Source organism: Falco naumanni, chromosome 2, assembly GCF_017639655.2.
Source record: "Falco naumanni isolate bFalNau1 chromosome 2, bFalNau1.pat, whole genome shotgun sequence".
NCBI classification, from domain to species: Eukaryota; Metazoa; Chordata; class Aves; order Falconiformes; family Falconidae; genus Falco; species Falco naumanni.
Genome location: NC_054055.1, coordinates 8,954,877 through 8,974,438, shown reverse-complemented (window position 1 = coordinate 8,974,438; position 19,562 = coordinate 8,954,877). Strand labels below are relative to the sequence as shown.

The 19,562-nt window shown below is 38.9% G+C and overlaps 1 protein-coding gene across 20 annotated transcripts in view; it reads right to left on the bottom strand.

Annotated features, from left to right (window-relative positions):
• DLG2 (discs large MAGUK scaffold protein 2) overlaps positions 1–19,562 on the bottom strand; it is a 1,042,746-nt gene that overhangs the window by 281,996 nt on the left and 741,188 nt on the right. For all 20 annotated transcript variants that reach the window (XM_040583241.1, XM_040583240.1, XM_040583242.1 and 17 more), the window contains 2 exons: positions 13,898–14,042; positions 8,476–8,617 (listed from right to left, as the gene is read on the bottom strand). In XM_040583241.1, coding sequence (XP_040439175.1) covers positions 8,476–8,617; positions 13,898–14,042 — 287 coding nt within the window. The remainder of the gene's footprint in view (positions 1–8,475; positions 8,618–13,897; positions 14,043–19,562) is intronic.

The window sequence follows — 19,562 nt, the reverse complement described above, 5'->3', positions numbered from 1 at the left end:
AGCCTGATCCTGCCAGCATCTTATCAGCAACTTTTGATACCTGCTCTCTACCTCTGTTCCTTGCCCCAGTCTTCTTGCACAACTATCAATTATCCCAAACCTCAAGTCTCACTGTCTGAAGGAGCTGCTGGTTCAGTAGCCCTGAAATTCATTGCTGCTCTTCTCTAGGCTATTTTTCTCCACTGCTGCTTTGTGCCTCTTCACCCATTTCTCAATTATATTCCTCTTTGTCCTCAAGTCCCTTTCCAAATCCGAGTTTTCTTACCCTATAAATACCAGTCTTCCCTTTTTGTGATTTCCATTCTCACACAACCAGTGACAAGTTTCCATCATTTTCACAGCATATCTCACCATAATTCCTTGCCAAAGACACTCCCTCTGTTCCTTTAGTCTCTTCAGTGTTGAAAATTGAAAGGATTGGGCATTTCAGAGCACAAAATGGAATCACTCTTAATTATGTTTCTGTGACAGAAAGGGCTGGAAGAAATAAGTAGAGAGAAAACCTAGCTTTGGCCATATAATGCTGTACTTAATCAAGTTGGCTTTTTAAAATAATCTAGTCAGTATGACAAAATTGTGAGAAGCTTTGATATACCACAGTGTGAGTATGGAATATTAAAGAGTTCTACTGCAAAAAGAAATATTAAATACATTTCGGACAATAAATGAACTGTAGTTTTTCTAAAGACATATTTGTTGGCCTTTAGATAGATTTTCACAAATGCAGTAGAAATACTATGTGGATTCAGTTTCATTGGCTCCCATACTTCCAGCACCCTGAAGCTATGTATGGAATATTGTAATATTTAAAATTTCACCATAATTTTTAACATAGAATAGAAGATGAACTAAGCCATGTAATTCACCTCCATCCCTTAAATGACCAAGCTGCTACAGTTAAAACTAAATGCAATTTAATTTCATAATAATAATGGTCAACTAGAATTACTTTAAAAATAATAGATATAATTTACACTAAACTTTAAAGCAAAACAGACATGCAACCTTTGCTACACCTAGCTAAAGAAATCCAGCCCCAGGAAAAAAATGAGTATGAAAATATTTTACTTGAACAATTAACCTGCTAACATTACAAGTGATTTTGTAGGAAGAGTAAATAAAAGGCATTATCAGTCTCCCCATGTAACTACATACAGTTTATTTTCTTTAGGGGATATGTGACATGCTGCATTTGAGTTTGGCATAGTGATAAGGTTGTTGAGAGCTCACAATTAGCTGTTATATTCATATAACTGCATCAGCGTACTTCTACATATCTTTTACTCATCACTTGTATAGTAACATCAGGTCAAAAACATGGTGTAAAATACACCATTTCAAATTCTACCCACAGTACTTGAATTTCTTTGTCTGGGAATGGTGAGTTTCAATTCTGTTCCCACACAAAAACTAAAAGGCAATGCAGCTAACTTGTTTCAGCAAATACACTTTGAAAACAGGCAGAATATTTTGTCAATGGATGACCTAAGTCAGCACATTAGCAATTCCAAAGGAACAGTTTTCAGGACTCATTACTAAAAAACCCTGCAGTTCCTTTTCCCTGTTGCCGTGCTTCATAAAACCATTGTCAGAAAATTGTTATTGACAGTTTTATAATGCACAAACCAAAATATTAGCTGTAATGGTCTAATATTGAAAAGTCAAATCTGTGTATCAAGACAAATGTAAAGGTGTTTCCATAAAATATCCCCAATTAAACTAGGAAGTTTATATAAGTAAACAAGAAACAGTTGAGAAATGCTACTTTCAATACAGGGGAAAACATCCCCTGAGACTTCAACTTAATGGTTCTCCTTTTTCTCCCTTCCAATCCCCAGCACCTCCTCCTTGTCCTGAAAATGTTATTTTGCAAAGATGCATGTGAAAAAAAAATCAAACATGCTTTTCACAGCAAAACAGATAACTCAGCTTTTTCATCCATGAATCTTTAATATCTAGCCAGAGTTAAATGTTAAAGTGAATTTTTTATCAGCTGAAGCACAGAAGTTTGATGTTACCATTTTCTGAAGTTAAAAAGGAAGTAAAAACTCAAGATGGTAGTTCTTTATTTTTATGGATCTTTTGCTGGTGTTCATTAAGGACAAAAGGGGTGAACATTTAAAAGCTATGGGATTTTTAGGCTATAATTTCAGTATTTCTGGAAATAGGAAGGCAGACATCTGCTAAAGAGTAAACTGTAACTTCTCAGCTGTATTAGTAATGAATGTTCCACAAAAAGACTAAAACAAAAAAAATACTTTTTTTCTTCCTACTATCATCGAAAATTTGGTTGGAATGCAGAATGCATCTCTATAGGTCATCTCATCCAATGTCGAGCTTGAAGCGGGATTACTGCCAACCCTAGATCAGATCAGCCATGATTTTATTTAGACAAATCTTAAAAATCTCACAGGGTGGATGTTTCACAACCCTTCTAAGCAACCTGTTCCAGCACTACTCCACCCACCTGGTGTCTTTTTTCTTCTCAAACTGAAATCAGAACATCCAAAGCCAACACCTATGGCCATTGGTCCTTTTGCTGAGAAGAGTTTGGCTTCATCATCTTTGCTACTGAGTACTTACAGGGTGCTCTTAGATTGCCCCTTAATCTCTTTTTTCACACATTAAAGAAGCCTCAGCTTCCTCAATATCTCTCTAACCTCCATGTGATTTAGGACACTGAGAATCTGTTGGACCCTCTCCTGTTTTTTCACAACCCTCTTGAAGCTGAAGAACAGGAACTGGTCACAGTCTTCTAGAAAATAACATATCTTTTTCTGCTGGTTATGCTTGTCCTAATATAGTATAATAAGCTGATTACCTGGCTGGCAATGAAAGTGCACTCCTGGGTCCATGTCCAGCCTGGCATCTGCTGTAATCTCCAGGTCATTTTAAATGAAGCTGCAATTCAGATGTTTGTGTCATGGCCCATACAACTGTGAGCAGCTGTTCCACCTGAGGTGTAGGCTTCTTCTTACCAAACTTTCTGATTTCTCCTGGCCAAGTCCTGAGTATATCAAGATCCCTCTGGAATATAGCTCTGTCATTTGTCATATTAACCACTCCCTCTTAATTTATTATCCTCTGCAAATTTGCTGAGGGTGCACGCTGTGTCATGATCTAGGTCATTGATGAAGATATTTACTGATGCACAAGGTATCCTGAGCTACTCTGCTCATCCCTGACCACCTGTCAGATATCAAGTGATGATCGTTACACTTTGAGCCTGCTGGTTCAGTCAGTTCCCAGCCCACTATCCCCTTTTAGTCTGCTCTGCCTCAGCTTTCAAATGACAGTGTTGTGGGAGACTGTCAAAAGCATCACCAAAGTCTGCTGTTGCATGCAAATGAGCACAGCCGTGCTGGGAGAAGCCTTACAAGCAAGGTGAAAGCATTATAATCCAGGAGATACCCCAAAAGCTATCCAGAAGGTTTCCAAACTTTTACAAATCGTGTATTTTTTCCAGCTACAGATCAGTTGTATGTGTTTATCCAATACTTCCTCATGTTTGGAGGAGGGGCTGTGAGAGTTGTAAAGGGTGCTTCCCATGTTACAGCTTCTCCTGCCCACAGAAGAGGTGTGAGAAATACCTCTGCTGCCACTCCCCAGGGCAACTAGTGGAGAAGAGGAATCACCATCTGCCCCACAGCAGATCCCACATACGCATATGTGGGACTTATGGCACAGGTCAGGTATGACTTTGGAGTCAGCTAAGTCAGCATTCCTGCTCAGGGCAGCACCGGTGCTGTGGTACTGGTTGGTAGAGAGCAGCCACTGCTCTCCCCTCATCCACCCAGCTAGTCATTTCACCAGGAAAGGCAACCAGGCTGGACAAGCACACAATTTGCTTTTGGTAAATCTATGCTGACTATTCCAATTACCTTCTGGTCCCTTAATTGCCCAGTAAATAAGATATTGAGTACTTCAGCTTTTTCTATATTGTCTGTCATTACATTGCCTTCCCCTCCATTCATTAGTTTTTCCCTCCACCAAATTTTACCTTCATTTTTGAAAGTAGCACACCTGCAGAATCACCTTTTATTTTCCTTTATGATTCTTGTAAATCTTAGCTCAAATCAATCAGCTTTCTGATTTTGTCATTAAGCAGTCAAGCAATGCTTGTCTACACCTTGCATTTTAGGTCATCAGAAAGCTCTTTGCTCAGCCAAGAAGGCCTTCTGCTGAATCCCCCTGCTTCCTGCTCGACAGGATGGTTCATTCTGGAGATCTCAATGTTTTAGTTAGAAATCATCCATCTTCAATAGACCCTATGTCTCTGCGGCAGCATCCCAAGAGGTTTTGCTTAGCAATTTTTCAAAAAAAAGCTGAAGTCTGCTCTTCTGAAGTCTACAGTCACAACTTGATGATCATCTTTCCAGACTTCCTTTGAATCATGAAGTAAACCAACTCATGATCACTTTGATCCCAGCTGTTATTTACCACCATCATTGCCACCAGTTCTTCCGTTTTCGTAAGCAGCAGATTAAGCAAAGAATTATTCCTGTTTCTCCTCTTGAGCAGCGTTAGGAAATTGTCAGCAACGTAATCAAGGAATCTCCTGCATTGCCTGCACAACAGTTTAATCTCCCTAGAAACTAAACCAAATAAGGACTTAACTGTAGAATGATAATGATTGTATTGCTAGAGTTACTTGGCATATAGATTTTATCCACTTTTGGTTCCACATTATACCAAACTGAAATTATGTTATTGAAGTTTGAAAGCATGACAATCCTCATGAAAAAAATACAGGAAGGCAAAACTTCCATCCTGAGTGAATTTAAAATAAATTGAACAAAACACAAAGTAAATTCTGCCCAGCACTGAGAGCATTTTGGACCAATACTATAAACAACTTAAAAAGGCTCAGTAATTAAAAAGACAACATCCAGCTTCAATAAAAATTGTGACTGAAGATTGTTACTTTTCTATCCCTTGTGCTTGGATTAAGTCTTTTTTCCCCCATGTTTTTATTAAGTAAAAGTTGTACTGAATATTTTTCAGATGCAGACTCACTGTCAGACCAAAAAATACAAGTTTTTATCAACAGAAACACTTACTTTTGTTTAGCAAAATACAAGTATTTAGGTAAAAAAACCCACACCTTAGAACTGGAACAAAAAAAGAAAAGCAAGAGAAAGTGAACAAATTGAGCTGCCTGTTCAACCATTTAAACTTTACTGATAGATTCATCATAGCAAGAAAGTTAAAAGAAAGCTTGTCATCAGCATCACTCAAATGACATGTACAAAGAATTACCAAATTGCAAAAGCCTGTAAAAGTGGCAAAGTTACTCTTCCAAGTATTTTTAGCTGGCACAAATGAAAATCTGCCAGAAGTGTTGCCATATTATGACTGCACAGGTAATAAATTTCCTTATGTGATCACCATGTAAATTAGCACAGAAAAGCTATTATAGAAAGAACCAGGTAGTTTTAATGGATAGCACTGCAGTAGTTGGCAATCTTAATTATAAAAAATAATGTTAGGAAATCTGATTATAAATGCTGCAATCAAGGGATTTATAGGTTTCACTAAAATTATCAATATGATATTAACTTCCCAAAAGATTTTAAGTCTTTCTAAACTGTTCAGCAAGAAAGACTTTCCAAATATCTTTTTATTTTAACGGCAGATTCATCAGCAAATCCCATGGCATTGCACAGAAAGAGCGTATTAACTGCTCTCAGTTTATAGCTGTGAAAATCACTGTGAGAATTATCTGTGGCATTTTCAATAGTCCCATTTGAATCAATAGGCAATAATTAGCTATGTGGACATTTAAAAAAAAAAAAAAGGCTCAGCATCGTTTAAGGGTTAAATGGTTTGTTTGATTTTGAAGGTCAGAGTTTCTTAGTCATTGTAGTCATAGGAGAAACCTCATCTCTTGCTCTTGTTTGGGTGTCCCTCAGGTAGTGGGTATGATGTATGTCCAGTGACGAAATGCAATAGCAAATGCTGTTTTCCTCATGACTACATTCATTTTATCTTTGTGCTTTTGTATCCTGGATATCAGTGTAGCATATAACCTATTACCACTAATATAATTAAGTCCATAATAGCCTCTTCTTTTTCAATAGGTCAAAGTAAATACTTGTTTAGAACTATGAGATTTTCATCTGATTTGCTCTGTTGCGTTCAGTCTGCTCCAATTATTCAACACCTTTATTTCTGCTAGTGCCACACACCTTCCACAGAAGGTCATGTTAGTGCCAATGCCACAGAAGATTTTGCATATCAGCCTTTCATTAGACAACACACTAATCTGGAAATCCAGATGGGAAGAAGAACACGGGAGAGGAGTATTTCATAGAGTATACACAGCTTCTCTGGGCATTTATTTTTTTCCCCAAATAATACATAACCAACAGTGGTGTGAATACCTCAGCCAAGAACCAGACTGTGTCAGTATTTGGTTTTATCGTCAGGAGATAAACCAGCAGAATTGTTTAAAAATAAACTAAAAATATCAGGATAGCAATTCATCTTTCTTCCTAAAAAGATCAAAAAGACATGCTAATTAATTTCAATATATATCCTGCACAGTTCTTTGAGCAAGTATCCTTTGTACTGGATATCTACTGAACTAATGGGCTAGGACTGTCAGTGCCTTCTCTGATGACTTTTTTTTTTTTTTTTTTTTTTTTTTTTAAGAAGTAATTAGAAAGTTAAAATCAGCTACATGGAACACAAAGAAACCCAGGGCTGTCTAACGATTCTGTTTCATTACCTTACAGGTTTCTGACTATTTAAATGTTTTTTTAATTCTCAAGGCAGCTTTCCTCCTTTTTTAGGATTACTTCCCTCACTTTCTGTGACTTCTTGGTCTCCTTAGCAAGTTTGCATTCTTTGCTGTTTTAAACTTTTCCAACTCTTTCTCAGTAATAATACTGCTGACATCTCATTACAGAAGGAGATAATTCAGCACTACAAGCTTACTGAAAAAGCCTTCGTCATTGTAACCCAGATACTACATTGGTATTCTTCCTATACAAAGGCATTTTAGAAATTATGAGGTCAGTATTAGCCCAGGTAAAGCCTTAATGCACAATTTCATGAAATCAATGTTCTAGCTATTAATTAAAAAAATGTAACATCTTGGAACCCTTTGGAAAAAATTCATCCTAATTGAATGTCACATAAGTTGAAGGAAAGCAATGTCAGCTTTGCATCCTCAATCAAAGCAAGGGAGAAATTCTTTTAGCCAAGACAGGGAAGCAAGGTGTGGTTTCCATACGTGTATGTCCTGATCAGACACTGTGTCATGATTTAGTTGCTCTGAATCTGTCTGATCCAACAGGTTAAGCAGCTTGAGATTGTAATCATATACAACAAGAAAAATGAAATTTAAATTAGCAAGTTATGAAGCTGATGAATACGTAAGTGGATGAGATCCTTTGGCTTAAGATACACAGTAGGTCAGGTTAGATGATAGGAATATCCCCTTCCTAGCTTTAAACACAATGAATTTATAAATACTGAAGCACAGAAAAAAAAAATGCATTTCCTGTGGTATTAGACATAATGAGGACTCCTTTTACAAACGTAACTGTTGTCTTCTAAGTGAATGGTGGTGCTCTTCAAACAAAAAGATAAATACATGCTTTCTCACCAGTGACATTCAGTGTTGATCTAATAATACAAGGCATAAAAGATCCCTCCCAGCATTCTCCTATGCACCTCTTCTACCTGGAAATCAACTATGCAGATACAATTCTGATACCGTACTTCCATATAGTAGTCATAATTCTTTTGGGATTATTTAAAAAACCAAAAGGATTAGAAGCAATTTCCAGGGTCATTTTGTTGATAATCACATCAAAGAACCCCTTTTATAAGGGTATCAAGTGCCACTGCATAACCAGTTTCCTCTTAACCTCTATGCTATCATAGAAAACTCTTCCATATTGTGATTGCTGTAATGGTTAAGAAACTTTTTCCAGTTTCCCTCCTGTCTTTATTCACAGCCAGTTTATACTTTTTTATTTCTTTTCCCACAGTGGTTTCTCTCCATAACATTTATCTTTCAATGTGTGTGCCCAGAGCAATTACAGGCTATTTCTGTCTTGCTTTCACTAAAGAAGCTGGAACTTTCAGAGTGTCACAGACCAGTAAAAATGCACATACAATCTCTCCACCCATACGTACAGTGAGCCAGATGAGTCACTGATACTGAGATCTCCTAATTGTGTTAAGAAACAGAAAATTTTGCTCAGTGCCAGCATTGTTCTGGTGCAGCCATGTTGTTTAGGAACTAGTGCAGGAATGCACCCAGGCAACATGGACCTCAGGTCAGCATTCATCCGTCTGATCTTTCTCTTACTTGTCTCCCTACCTGTAACAGTTTCAATTCATCTTCCCTTGAACATGGGTGAAAAGAACTATATGCTATATCCTATGTGAGGTGCACTGAATGCTTTACCTATGTCCTTTGTAATTGTCATGAAAGGTAAGAAATAAAGAGAAGCATCTGACCTGGTGTAGTCGTCCTCCACAAGCATGTGCTTTGGAATGGGTGAGTATCTTCCCGGTGAGATAGGGGCCAGAGATGCCTTGTATTCTAAAGTGCCATTGTTTCCGGAAGAGAGTATATGATTTTCCATTGGTGGAGAATAAGCTGAAGGTAAGAATAAGCATTTCTAGTTAGCCACTTTCATATTTTATTAGATGTCACGAGCACCATTTTTTAGTTAAGTACCAAGAATGTGCTCATTGCTGTAAATAACATCAAAACAGACAATCCTTGCCTGAGTTAAAAATGTTACAAGAAAGAATGAACAGCTGGAGTTTTCTTGAAAGATTATTACTATTATTATTATTATCATTATTATTAATTATGTTTATATGTTTATATATAAATATATATTTATAAATAATAATAATGATAATAATAATGATGGCTCATTTGCAAGGATTGACTCTTCAGAAGGGATCTGAATAAGAAAGGCTAGTTTGGGAGACAGGAAACTTTTTTCAGTTAGGACTGACTTGAAAAGGAAATATAAACAGGAGAGAATGAGATTAAAAGCACGCCTCTTTTTGGCTCCAGTGTAGAGCAATGGGAGTCACACAGTAAGAGCTCAAAGCAAAGCAAGAACAGGAATTTTATGTACAGCAAGAATTATGCATGATGAAAATTTAAAGCTGTGGTCTACTAAAGGTGCCAAACTTCCCAATATAATTGACATTTCAGTACCAACTTAGATGATATTTAGATCACAGTAGCTCTGTTTATTTAAAATAGAAAGTGGATACAAATCTCTTGCATATTAATGATTAATAATGAAAATTACAGGACTGCTGTCTGATTCTATATTGGGTCTGTGGGTTTTGTTGTTTGCTTGCTTATTGGTATTCTGAAGCTACTGGTGATATTTATGACGGGAGAGATGCCCTAACAGTTGTATTCAATCTTTAGTTAATGTAATTAGAAAAGGAAATGATAAATAGGAAAAACAATGATACATGCTTCTGCAATGAGATCTGATTAATTTTCTGATTAGCAGAAGACAGCTGAACTTCCTAGTATTAATTTCAGTGTTTCTTTCAGATGATGAGATACAGAATGTTTGAAAGCAAAATATCTGTACAAGGAAAGGCCATTACCCATTCTGAAATACTCTGAATGTGTAGGTATAATGAAAGGTTCCCTGAGAATAAATGAATCTGTATGCACCGACAGCCTGGGATAGGCTGCTGCAAATCTTTTCAACCTTTACTCTCCCTCTGGAATTACTTCTGTCTTCTCTATGCTGCTGATCTATAATCTAACATAATAAAACACACTGGTTTAGAACTCCTGAATTATTATTTTGGAAAGTATTATAAAGCAGGAGATTGGATGGGGACATTTAGCATTTTTACTTCTTGGGTGTTCTAAGAACCAGACCAGACTGCTACTGAACAACATGATTGCCATCTGTTGCAACATTTGCTAACTAAATAGGTATCCTCAGCACAGTTGAGTATACCACCTGATGTGCATGTTACAAAACCTTCTCTCCTATTTTTATGGAGCAGTCTGAATAAGTAGGATTATGGCTATTTAGCTTTTCTCTCAACTTTGTCAGTCCACAGTAGCAACACTATGCAAAAGGGCAGAGAAAAATTAAACCTCTAACATTTACTGATAAAATCTTGCCTTTCCCAGCCCTTGGTTGGCCTTAACTGTCCTTAGGATTATTGGCAGGAGATCAAGATGGATATGGATCAGTTGCTGAAGCTCTTGTCAAAAATCAAACTGCCATGGTGCAGCTGGTCCCTGTTGGTAGTTGAACCCAAGGCAGACAGTTTTTAATGAAGAAAGGGAATTTCAGTAATGAAATGTTTAGACTAACAGGCACCAGTGGTATAGAGATCTGCAATTGAAATGTTAAGATTGCTGTGATTGAAAAGAGAATGGGAATGCCTGGGTATGGACACCAGGAGTACTGGCAGGAGGGGTATAAGAATGGCCTGTATTGATAGCACCTAGGGTCATCAATGGGTCATCAATACTTAACTACATGTAACTTGTCGGGACAGCCTACACCCAAACTAAAACAAAGACTTAAGCCATTAAGAGATAATGGCAGGATAAAGACTAGATTGGAGCCTAGGACACTGATAAGGAGACAAAGAAGTGAGTAAATCTGAATGACATGCCCAGGTGGGACAGATATGAGAGACAGAAGATCCTAATCGCTATCATCTCCTTAAGGGCACAAAAAGGACATCAGCAAGGAGGTTGTCAAGGAGGTTAATAAGAAGGTATTATGTACATGATAAAAACTCTGCAGCCACTCACCCTTGTACACAGAATCATAGAATCATTTAGGTTGAAAAAGACCTTTGAGATCATAAAGTCCAACTGTTAACCCAGGACTGCCAAGTCCACCACTAAACCATGTCGCTAAGCACCGCATCTATGTGTTTTTTAAATACCTCCAGGGATGGTGATTTCACCACTGCCCTCGGCAGCCTGCTCCAATGCTTGACCACCCTTTCAGTAAAAATGTTTTCCTACTATCCAATCTAAACCTCCCCGGGCACAACTTAAGGCTGTTTCCTTTTGACCTGTTGCTTGTTACTGGGAGAGGAGACCGACCCCCACCTGCCCACAGCCCCTGTAGAGAGCGATAAGGTCTCCCCTCAGCCTCCTTTTCTCGAGGCTAAACACCCCCAGTTCCCTCAGCTGCTCCTCATCAGACTTGTGCTCCAGACCCTTCCCCAGCTCCAGTGCCCATCTCTGGACACGCTCCAGCACCTCTACATCCCTTGTGAAGTGAGGGGTCCAAAACTGAGCACAGGATTCGAGGTGAGGCCTCACCAGTGCTGATTACAGGGGGACGGTCACTGCCCTGGTCCTGCTGGCTGTGCTGTTTCTGATGCAAGCCAGGATGCTGTTTGCCTTCTTGGCCACCTGGGCACACTGCCAGCAGTCAACTAGCACCTCCAGGTCCCTTTCCTCCAGGCAGCTTTCCTCCAGCCACTCTGCCCCCAGCCCATAGCACTGCATGGGGTTGTGGTGACCCAGGTGCTGGACCTGACACTGAGCCTTGTTGAACCTCATAAAGCTGACCTCAGCCTATCGACCCAGCCTTCCTACCCTCCAGCAGATCAATACTCCCCGCCAGCTTGGTGTCATCTACAAAGTTACTGAGAGTGCACTCGATCCCCTCATCTGGATCATCAATAAAGATATTAAAGAGAACTGGCCCTGATTCTGAGCCCTGGGTAACACTGCTTGTTACTGGCCGCCAGCTGGATGTGACTCCATTTACTACCACACCTGGGGCCCGGCCACCCAGCCAGCTTGTTACCCAGTGCAGAGCACACCCAGCCTGGCCATGAGCAGCTGGTTTCTCCAGGAGATGCTGTGGGAGACAGCGTCAAAGGCCTTACTAAGTTCCAGGTAGACAACATCCACAGCCTTTCCCTCATCTACTAGGTGGGTCATCTTGTCATAGGAGACTGGGTTAGTCAAGCAGGACCTGCCTTTCGTAAACTCATGCTGGTTGGGTCTGATCTGCTGGTTGTCCTGCAAGTGCCCTGTGATGGCACTCAGGATGATCTGCTCCATCACCTTCCCTGGCACCCAGGTCAGGCTGACAGGCCTGTAGTGTCCCAGATCTTCCTTTGTGCTCTTCTTATAGATCGGCATCACACTGGCTAACCTCCGGTTTTCTGGGACCACTCCAATTTGCCAGGACTGCTAATAAATACTGGAGAGTGGGTTGTTGAGCTCCTCTTCCAGCTCCCTCAGTAGCCTCGGGTGGATCCAATCCGGCCCCATAGACTTGTGTGTGTCTAAGCGGAGCAGCAGGTCACTGATTGTTTCCTCCCGGACTGTGGGGACTTCATTCTGCTCCTTGTCCCTGTCTTCCGGCTCAGGGGGGTGAGTATCTTGAAGGTAACTGGTCTTAATATTAAAGACTGAGGCAAAGAAGGCATTCAGTACCTCAGACTTCTCCTCATCCTCTGTAGCAATGTTCCCCCCTGCATCCAATCAGGGATGCACGTTATCCTTGACCCATCTTTTTTTTCTAATGTATTCGTAAAAACACTTTTGGTTATCTTTTATGGCAGTGGCCAGCCTGAGTTCTAGCTGGGCTTTCACCTCTCTAATCTTCACCCTGCATAACCTCGTGATTTTCTTATCATCCTCCTGAGTTGCCTTCTCCTTCTTCCAAAGGTGGCAAATTCTGCTTTTTTCCTGAGTTCCAGGCAAAGCTCTCTGTTCAGCCAGGATGGTCTTCTTTCCTGCTGGCTCACCATTCAGCACATGGGGGCAGCCTGCTCCTGCACCTTTAGGATTTCCTTCTTGAAGAATGTCCCACCTTCCTGGGCTCCTTGGCCCTTCAGAACTGTTTTCCACAGGACTCTGTCAACAGACTGGTCATCTCAGGGAGTCCTGAGTCCAGGTGATGCACCTGGATGTGCATCTTTCTACCTGAATGCTGGATGTGATGTGAGCCTAGATGATTATGAGTACGTGGATATGACAGCCTGATTGAAATCAGTTTATTTTAAAAGAAAATAAACTTCCCTTCCTATGAGATCCTTCACTGAGCTTCACTATACTGTTTTGACATCTTTTCCTACAACAGTGTCTACAGTGAATGCAGAAAAAAAAAAAAAAGGCAGATGAATATATGTAAAGGTAATGGACAGACTGAGAATAAAGCAAAGTGGAACAATAACCTGGGAACTCTTCCCTGTGAGTGTGACAAGACACTGGCCCAGGCTGCCCAGAGCAGCTGTGGGTGCCCCATCCCTGGCAGGGCTCAAGGCCAGGCTGGACGGGGCTGGGAGCAGCCTGGGCTGGTGGAAGGTCCCTGCCCATGGCAGGGGGGTGGGACTGGGTGATCTTTGGGGTCCCTTCCAACCCAAACCAGTCTATGAGTCTATGAATTGGATATGTACAGAAAACAGATAAATTCTTGTAAGTAGAGCAGCAATTTTTACATTCCAAGTAAATACCTTATTCAAATATGATATATATCTGTCTCAGGTTTTCACTAAGTTTGTACAAGATGGTTTGCTGCTTGTTCTGATTTTTCAGTGGACAGAGGACTCCAGTCTACAAATCAAATCATATTTCAAAATATATTTGCATATACTCATTACTGTAATTGTTACAAGAGTTACAGTTCAGTCTGATCACCTGGAATATGGCTAACTGGGATCAGCATAGCAGTACATCAGCTACATCATTACTTTTGTTGCAAAAATACTTTAGCAGAGTTATCTGCAATATTTCATGTGTAGCAACCTTAAGTGGCAATAAACCTTTCATTTTTGTAGCCTTCCAAGCTGTTTCATAAACTTTAATGGGGTACTTTGGACAGCTATGAAAAGAACACAATGATCTGACAAACTGGTATCTCCTACAAAATGAGTTGCAGAAGTCACTTACAGTGAGTAATATCTGGTGGGCCATATGGATCAGTCATGTAAATGGTGGTGGGCTTTCCAACTTTCAGATACACTACATCTGATGTGTTCTTCAGTATCGCTACTGCCTCTTCATGGGTAACTTCTTCTAAACTGTAATTATTTACCTTAAAGGAGAAATCAGACAGGTGAGTTGGAATGCAGAAATAAGACAAAAAAAATAATGACACAGCCTTGCAGTTATCACAATGTTGGGAAAAATGCTGTAGACAAAGAGCACTGGAGATTACAGAAGCAGTATTGCAGCAAGGTAGAAAATACAGTTTTCTTAGCACATGTATACTCAGGCTGACATAGCAGTATTGATAATATCACAGAATCATAATGGGTCAAGATGGTACTTCATCTTGTCAATAGATAAGTCCTCTGTGATATTCTGCTACGAGTATCATCATCAACATAAAACTATATTTAATAATAATTTAATAACTTAACCCCACATCATTTACAGTCACTATGTTATTTGACCTATCAAGATAAACTGTCCAAATTCACCTCTTAGCAGTCATGGCTGTGACCTCAGCAATACTCAAACCCCCCAGATATTTCCACCCCTGATATGCCATCGACCATTGAAATAGTAAGAGGTACCAAGTGGTATCCAGAATAAAGGGCTGCCTATGAGGTACAAGAAATGAAAAAGGGAAGTTCTGGATGGGAGAAAAGCGATTTTCAGTGTGAAAGTTTGTCAGTTTTCTGGAAGCACAGGAAAGAAACATTGAAAAAGTAAGAGAATGTAGAATTTAGTCCTAGTTCTGTACTTTATTGGAAAACAAAAATACTTAACATGAGCAAGGATTAGGGTACAGGACTACAGGTTAAATATGGAAGGAAATGGTAGCAATAAACCTTGCCTATTTACACTTTACTCCCAAATAAAGAAAATCAAAAGAAAAGTGTCAGAAGTGGTTTATTGTAGAGGCGTATAAAATTTGTTCACATCTAAATCCACTATAGCCACAGAATGTCAACAATAGGTTGACCTCCTGTAAACAGAATAGTGAATGGTTCCTGTCCCAAAAAACATACATCCAGAACAGAGAAATTATAGGGTAGAGGAAAGAAGCAAAGAAGGGTGTAGATACAGGTTTTGGACATGTGGTGTAAGCCAATGAAAATCATAGAAATCATAGAATATCTCCAGCTGGAAGGGATCCATAAGGTTCACTGAGTCTAACTCCCTGCTCCTTGCAGGATTACCTCAAACTGAACCATATGACTAAGACCATTGTCCAGATGCTCCTCAAGCTCTGTCAGGCTTGGTGCTGTGACCACTTCCCTGGGGAGCCTGTTCCAGTGACCTACATCTCACGGTGAATGTTGTATATGAAACACTTCATTGTGATTTAAAGTGCCATCCTCCAATTTCTACAGCTACTGCAAGGATTCCTTGCAAAGATTATGCAAGAGGGAAGAAGTAGCTCCTCAACTACAGTATAATATAGTAGAGCTGTAAATCACAGAAAAAAATACATACTTTCTAGGGAATTTAGTATCAGTAAATTTTCAGAGACCTGGCTGTGACAATAAGCTATTGCCAAAGGGTTTGGTCAACGGAAAGAAATCTGGCTATTATGAGTCACTGGAGGACTCTTCATACCCCAACAATTTCATCAACACTAAGGGAGAATGACTGCTTTTGGGCAGTATGGCTAAATGTAAGGATTCTGTTTAAAGTTTGTTCCTTGTATAAATCTCAGACTTGGTTTTAAGGTTAATTGAAAGAGGCAATGACAGGCATGTTATGACAATTTGACATGAAGAGCAATGATACAACCTAACACTCAGGAGAGAGTTGCTGACACTGTATGCTGTATTTTGACAGGTCTTCTATTTAAATAAAAATCTGATACCTATCTTCTATTAATTTCTCTGTTATTCTTCATTATGAGCAGCAGTAGCATACATATGCACTTTAAATAAATAAATGTCTTTTAAATTACTTTGCTGATAGCAAGAAGAAGTGACAGAAATTAAGCCTTTTTTGTTTATGTACTTCAAAACTGCCAAATACTGAATATTTATCCTTTTGGAAACATGACTGCATGGTTATCCTTTATGTTTTCTCCTTCCTACACTGTCTGTACATTGTATTTATCTTGTGTTTCATCCTAAATGCAAGCTTTTTGAAGTAAAGAAAATCTCAGATAATAACCTCCCACTATACTGCTGCTGTGAAGAAATGTTCTTAGTCAAAAAAAGACACAAAATGAAATACCATAGCATTGTTTGGATTTTGACTTTTGGTCTTTTTAGGAGTGTATAAAAACAATTAAGACACAAATGAACTTGTTGCAATTCTTTTTCCAAAGTATTTTTTCCTGGAAATACAGCTGATAAAAAGTCATAGTTAGGACTTCCATCACAACACACTTGGATGTCACAGCTGCGCAGCTGGAAGATAAAGAGCCATTTTAGGAACAGAAAATATAGTATGATACATATAAAACTTACATTTGCTTTGCCAGGTCCTACTTATCTTTGACAATAACTTTACAGTACAGGCAATTTACTAACACTGTGTACAAGTTGTACAAATCTTGAAGTGGAGATAAGAACTAAAGACCAAGTGTTTCTAAACAAAGAATTAATGTCTGGGTAGTTATGCACTGTGTTTATCTTTATACACTTTAAGGTCCTAGAGATCATCGCAAAGGTTAAATACTATGATTTTTTTATTTTTCTCATTTCTAGTATCTATAAGCTTAAGTGGGCAGAATACTGTGGAAAACTGAAGTATGTAAATCTGGAACTTGGCAGAACTTGAAGAAAGATAACGTATGAGTGAAATCAAGATACAAAGGAGAATTTAATAGAAAAGACACTGGAAGAAAATTTGAGAAGAAAGGACCCTTCAAAACAAACAGAGTTCTGCTACAAAAAGTGTTCCAGCAACATGTACCAAAATTGCTATTCGAACTTATCTCAAATATATAGAATATTAAAGGTTTCTTTTCTCTAGAGACAACACTCTTAGAAAGAAAGTTTGCTACTAATTAATTTTGTCCTGTACTGCTCAGTTGTCAGTAATCAAAGAAATGAAGAGCGATTCAATGTGCATCAAGAGCAAATAATCGCACACATTGATTCATTCATTAAGACAAAGATTCTCAGCGGTGCCATAACGTCTCTTTTAAATGGGAGCTCTTTGACAAGGAGGTAAAATCACTTTCCTTAGTCATTGCCAACACCAATTTAGAATTACAGTATGCAAAATATACTATGCATTTACCAGTTTCCTTCAGAAAGTAGTCCTTGCTTTGGACCAACAATTCCCATTAATACTATTATCTGCATGTATCAATATCTTTTCTACTTTTTGATCATAAAACAATGATTGCAAATAAAGACATCTGTATCTATTCTGATATATGAAAATGAAAACTTGAATAGATTAAAGAATTACAGAATACTTTGAAGAATTATATTGTCCAGTTCCCTAGACATTACTGCAAGATGACTGTAGGATGTAATTATTTTCATAAGAAGATCTCTGGATATCATTCTTCAACACATCATGCCAGAGATGGCAATTACTAGGAAATATGATGTAGCTGGTTTTAATAACATTTACAGAGTGAGGAGACTCTCTCAGTATCACCAAGAGACTATTTCTTAAGCTTTTCCTTGTTTCCGTAAAAGACGCCTATTTTAACAGAACTTCAAGCACGAAATCTTGCTTTTTCAGTGGTTGTGGCACAATCAATGCATTATACCAAAGCTTCACTGGCTGCTTTCGAGATTACTTTAGCGGCACATATAGTTTGAAAAAAAAAGAGTTGAGTTGGAGGTAAAGAAGATGAGAGTGGGAGATGCACACAAAATAAGAAATCAGTCTATATGGCATGCAACCCTCTGAGATTCTGAAACTTTTATGCAGAAGGGCTGACATCAAAGCTGAGTGGGCTGAACGGGTACTGCATACCAACTTTCTGGCTCTCAGAAGCCAAGTTAGGTAGCAATGAATTAAGGGGGGAAAACCCCTAAGGCAAATGCTAAAAAAAATCTACTGAGTGGTCGGTTTAGTTACAAGAGTTGGATGTTTGAGCCACAAAATGCTGTGACAAGAGCCAAAGGAGAGGATTTAGAAAGAAAACAGACATGGAGCAAGAGGGGCTTTTCTAATGGGAAAAGTTCCATACACAGAAAATTCAGAAATGCAAATGATGCCTGATGTAAAAAAGAAATTAGGAAAGCTGTTTCTTTTAAAATAGAAAGTATGTGATATGAAGACATACTGATATTACCGGAAAAGAATAAAAGAAAGAAATAATATAGCAATACAGAAGGAAATTAAACATACAAGTCCAATCAAAGAAGCTATTTGAGGGATGAGGGGAAATCAGTAAGAAATGTTGCCGAAGAGATAAAAAAAGACTGGGGTGGTTTTTTTCCTCAATAGCATAATCAAAGCAATGAAGTGTAAACCTAAGCAAGAATTATCTTATTTGGAAGTTTTCCTAGATTCATATTGAAAAAAAAAAAAAAAAAGGCACTGAGAAGTAGCTAGACTGAAAAGCTTAGAATCCCCAAAATGACCGTACAAGTGCTCTAAAGAATAACTCCCCTCACAACAACATAAGCTGGTAATAGAATAAGAGCTCTGGAGGAATAAGTCTGCCATATTTAATTTTCTTTAAAGTTTTAAAGGGAATTCTTTTCTGTCCTCCATTGATTTAGCATAAGAGAGATTTGATTCGCTCAGTGATTGAGACAGAGAGGTGATCTTGCCAATGGTAATGTTTGCTTTTGTGTAATATTCTACTTTGCATTCAGAAAGTGAGGTTTTTCCTGAGTGAATCCTGAATGAACATTGGCTGGTAAACACCTGTGATGTGCCAGCTGTAAATCCAGAATGCTTATGTGCCTTTTTAAAAACTCAGCATAACTTAAAAGGCTGCAAAAAGTGAAACGTTTTTCACTGCTGAAGACTAATTAGTTGTCCTAAGGATGAAAATCTGTTTGGATTAACTAACTGCTTATAGCCTCATGGACTGCTGAGTTAGTTGTACAAGTGCTGGAGTGTGAACAGAAAGAAACTGGCTGTCTTCAGATGATACAGTCTGTTAATTCCTCTGAAATTAGCTTGCTTAAGATTATCAGTACTTATGGGCTAAGAGTCATAAATCAGATCTGCTCTTTGCAGAGAAACACAAGGATCTGTGCTTCACAGACAAATATGAGACTAAGCCCTGGGCTTCAGGCTCCAAGCAGTGCAGTGCATACACCATGCAAGTGGCACTGTAATATAGCGAACCATCAGTTTTCAACCCCCTTTCATGCTGACTTTGGTCAAAAAAAAGTACATTTTCAAGGCTAATGAAGTGGCATGAGGACAAGGAACAACCGGATGAGAGTACCACTAGAAGGAATAAACTGGGGAGCTTATTGCTAGTGTACCACCCAAAGACCAGTGCTAGCAAACCTGTGTTTGAATGCCAGATAAAGCACTGCAAGGCCAGCGGCAGTGGCTGCACAGCTGGCTCAGAGCCCAGCACTGCACCAGAGGGGATGCAGCCACTGAGCCCCCGAGTTGGTTCAGTACTAGTTCACTCTCCACTTCAGAGTATATTTTTTTTACTTACAACCTACAGTTCAGGTACAACCTCTTTCACGCTGTTTTCTTC